General features: G+C 37.6%; 1 protein-coding gene across 1 annotated transcript in view; it reads right to left on the reverse strand.

Annotated features, from left to right (window-relative positions):
• Positions 1 to 1,278: 1,278 nt before the first annotated feature.
• The window catches only part of LOC110451313 (UPF0536 protein C12orf66 homolog), a 10,410-nt gene continuing 7,299 nt past the window's right edge, over positions 1,279 to 4,389 (reverse strand). The window contains exons 9-11 of the mRNA XM_021499246.1: positions 3,090 to 3,252; positions 2,203 to 2,304; positions 1,279 to 1,521 (exon numbers count right to left, since the gene is read on the reverse strand). Of these exons, the coding sequence (XP_021354921.1) occupies positions 1,345 to 1,521; positions 2,203 to 2,304; positions 3,090 to 3,252 (442 nt within the window). The 3' untranslated portion in view covers positions 1,279 to 1,344. The remainder of the gene's footprint in view (positions 1,522 to 2,202; positions 2,305 to 3,089; positions 3,253 to 4,389) is intronic.

The raw sequence follows: 4,389 nt of genomic DNA on the forward strand, positions 1-4,389 counted from the left end.
GTCTTTCTCATCAGTGACAAGGGTGTATTAGACTGACACTCGGCCAAACAAGAAACATACCAGATGCAATCACTAGGTTACCCCATCCTCGATATACAGGTGTTACGCTCACTTTTGTACTCTACACCCCTGGAATATGTCATAGCAAAATTGAAGGCTTGATGTGCGCCACCTTGTTGATGAGATAAGGAGACTTGTTCGATCCTTTAATTTGATGTACATCAAAAGAATCTCGCGGTCACGTAACGGTAAAAGTTGACAGGCTATAAGTCGGGCATCTCTCCTTTGTAATCTTCAAAGGACAGGTGTCAGCCTAGCCATTGGTCAGTATTTTTTTCCTGAGACCGATCAAACAGCTATCTTCGTGCCTTCAATTTTGCTATGACATATTCCAGGGGTGTAGAGAGTGAAAGTGAACGTGACCCCTGGATATCGAGCATGCCACCCAAGTTAAAAATGTACATTAATGAATGAATATACTTGGAATGGTTTACGAAAACGTTATGAATACAAAAGTTTTTCTATACTTAAGATATTAAACTCTGTTTGTATTGTCAAGAATTGAACATGGTTGGCTTTGTTCTTCTTGGTCCATTTTTTATAGCTAAAGAGATACAATACACCAAAGTTAACTGGTCAAACTGGTCACATCAATATTAGATGGTCTTAGCAATGACCTACACAATAGCTAGGTGATAAGGATTATTGATCTTTTATTGACCTCAAGCATGTGTAGCTAGGTTATCTCTCAAGTATAATTGGTCTCATTTTTGACCTCAAGTAGCTCGGTAATCTCTCATTTATAACTCATCTCATAAATGACCCAGGGTACATGCAACTTAGTTATCTCTCAATATACGTGTGTAACAGGAGAGGAAAAATGCACGGCCAGACCGGGACTTGAACCCAGGACCCTCCAAACTGTAGACGGATGCTCTTCCAGCTATCTGGTCGCCGACGATCGACCCAGTCCAGTTCTGCTACATTCCTTCCTCCTTTAACAAAGCCTTCGACCCTGAAGACACATGAGACCCTATACCACCTTCTGTGGGTATATTTTGTTGGGCACCAAATGTAACTGGAGAGAAAAAATGCACGGCCAGACCGGGATTCAAACCCGGGACCCTCCGAACTCTAGACGTATGCTCTACCAATTGAGCTATCTGGTCGCCAAGGATCGACCCAGTCCAGTTCAACTTCATGTGTAACTGCTCTCATTAATGATTCACACATGGTTGGTAGTCTCAAGCTCTTCAGATAAAAGATTTCTCAAGAGGATTTCATTTCATATTTATTTCAGTCCATTTTCTATATAACAATTTTATAACATTTCAGTCCGTTAATTTATACACGCACTCCTGGTTTTAGAGCTGTATACAATCTTGCACAGTTTAAATTTGTCCGTATGTCAGCCATGAAATTATTGACGAAATTGTCTTTCTCCGACTTCTTGCACTCGAAGATAACAACAAACGTTATCCTCACATCAACCTGGGTTATGAAGTATGTACTCTGGGCAGTCTGTAAAGTAAAATATAACCATGGTGAATTATCTTTAATCACAGAATTCAAGTTTTCACACAATGATAAATTAAAAAGCTCAAAATAGACATTTTTGTTTTCATCTGTTTAGTTACATTTTTTTAAATTCCGGTAATAATTTTTCTAATGGGCAGAAATAATGTAACTGCCAAGTTACAATGCAGCACATATATAGAAATGGACATTTTATCTTGAAATCTTGGGTGAACCAACATCCACATGTGGTGTTGTGTGTGTTATGTATCACATAGAAAATGATTGCTTTGAAATATTTAGAAAAATGTGCGAAATAATACATTTTGGCAAGAAAATTAGGGGTGGGCATTATAATTATGAAAAAAAATACATTCCCAATACAAGAACAGTAAATATAACAGCCAGACCGGGATTCAAACCTGGAACCTCTGAAGTATGGATTGACTCAATCCAGTTCCTGTGGGATATCCAGTAAAACCTCGATATAATGATATGGTTTCATTTACTACCTCACTTGCTGCTAACGTTTTTCAAGGTCCCTTATTATGTTTTCTCTCAGAGTTCTTTATTATATTTCCCTCAGTTTGTCCCCAAACTCCTTTATAATGCCAAACTTTTTGTGGACAAATGGAGGCAGTATAATGAGGTTTTACTGTATATCCTCAAGCACCTCCATCAACTTACCTTGTCATATATACATGTAATCTTGTCGTAAGCATGGTGGTCACTTGGTCTGTTGTTGATCAGCATCACAATATTATGCCAGTGGTTCTGCACCTGTCTATCCTATAGAAAAAAACACCAATGTTAACAACCGACATGGGAGAATATTTATCCTGAAAGGGAGGCAATTCAGAGTACAAAGGAGTTAATTCACTGTAACATCAGAAAGTAAGGGAGATAGTTCACTTAAACAAGGGAGACAATTCCTGTGTACGATTTGGGATATATCTTACTGCAGTAAAATACTTTGGCAATAAAAGAAATAATAACACAAAACACAGTTCATGGATGTAAGGATACTAGTTGTAAAATTCTATTTTTAAATAATCCTACAAGCATGCTGCCCCTGCCAACAGTCAAATATGGCTAAAATTTAATTTATTTTATTAATTAATAAGAGGTTCTTATATACCGCTTTATCACAACCTAGTTCGTAGGTCGTCTCAAAGCGGTTCACAAATTTTTATCCATGGTTATAGGGCCTATGCAATCAGCCAATATCTTTCTCAACTCCCTGGGGAGCATTCAGTCGGTGCCGCCATTTTGGCGCTCACAGCTAGCTTTCAACAATTATAGCACTGCCCTACCACGAAATCATTTACAGCTGAGTAGACTGAAACAAGCAGAGTAAAGTATCTTGCTCAAAGATACAACACAGTGCTGTGCCGTAACTTGAACCCACAACCCTTCGGTCACGAGCCGGCATCCTACCAGAGGCTTATCTCGTGAACTTCAGGGAAGTCATGAAAACAAAACTTCATGGAACAATTAAGAGTTTTGAAGTAATCTAGAACTTTTTTTTTCAAATTTGTTATAATTTTTTTTAGATTTTGAATAGCTGTACTAACCGCAGGATATGCAAATATGGCAGGAAAACTGTCAAGTCCTTTGGGTTCCTCAGAATACTTCTTGGGAAAATGGTACCCAGAACCTTTACACCGGTGGATCCCTTGTGTGTCTAGTACTAGAGATACATGCATGGCATCAGACTTCCTCTGGAATGTCACAATTCTGTAAGAATATTATAAATAATACTAATCATTCGCTTTGAATTGCCAAGTTCCTTATAATTTTGTATATGTATAATGATTACATACAGGTATAATAACATCAGTTAAGGATTAACATGTATGCTACCTTATAACTTATAGGTATAATAACATCAGTTAAGGATTAACATGTATGCTACCTTAAACAAATTAACACTAAACCTCAGTTTTGAATGTGTTCCACATAAGATCTCTTTAAATTATATTTACAAATGATACTTTGGACTTTGATGATACCTAATAATGACAACTTAGTAATGTTACCTGTAAAATACCTTCATGTATGATAATTTTAATGACTTATCATAATTGCAATCTTGTAATGTATAAAATGTAAACAAAAATGCATTGGAAACAGAATGTAATCAATATATACTTCAGAAAGATAACACAATTGGAACTGTAAGCCAGAGTCATGTTTATACACACTGCTCGACAATTAAAGCTTTTGATGTCTAGGGTAATCAGAGACCATAGCGGCCAAATTCGATCCCGTAATTTAATAGTTGGCCTTTTTATATAAAGTATGCTCCCTCTGTATCACTCCTATAAAGTATCAACAATTTGGCCAAATAGACCTCAACTTATAATTGTTATTGTCTCAGCCAATCAAAAATAGACCCTTAGATGTAAAGTATATCTCTATTATTATGCAACAGTTTAACTCGTCTCAAACTTTTCGAACATTCGTCTGGACAGGACATATAACAAAATAAAACGAGAAAAAATAACAAGAGGCCCAGAGGGCCTGTATCGCTCACCTGGATACCTAAGCAATCATGGCAAACTATTCTCCAAATGAGATCAAGGGAATATGCCAGACCCCAAGGCCAATCCTTGTAGCATAGCTATATTAGATTTGTCATGCCCAGCAATTTTATGTATGGTTATGGGGTGGGGATCTCAACTGTTTCCAAGCTTTGACTCAGAAACTAGGTCCCTAGAGTTGTGGCCAGACCCCAGGATCGATTCTAATATCGTGACTGCATTTGTCTCTTTTTGCCAAGCATTTGTATATATAGTTTTGGGGTGGGGATCTCAACCGTTTCAAAGTTATGACCCAGGGGCCAAGTCTGCAAGGGTGGGGCAGACCCTGGGA

The sequence above is a fragment of the Mizuhopecten yessoensis genome, unplaced genomic scaffold (genome assembly GCF_002113885.1).
Source record: "Mizuhopecten yessoensis strain PY_sf001 unplaced genomic scaffold, ASM211388v2 scaffold5929, whole genome shotgun sequence".
In the NCBI taxonomy this organism is placed as follows: Eukaryota; Metazoa; Mollusca; class Bivalvia; order Pectinida; family Pectinidae; genus Mizuhopecten; species Mizuhopecten yessoensis.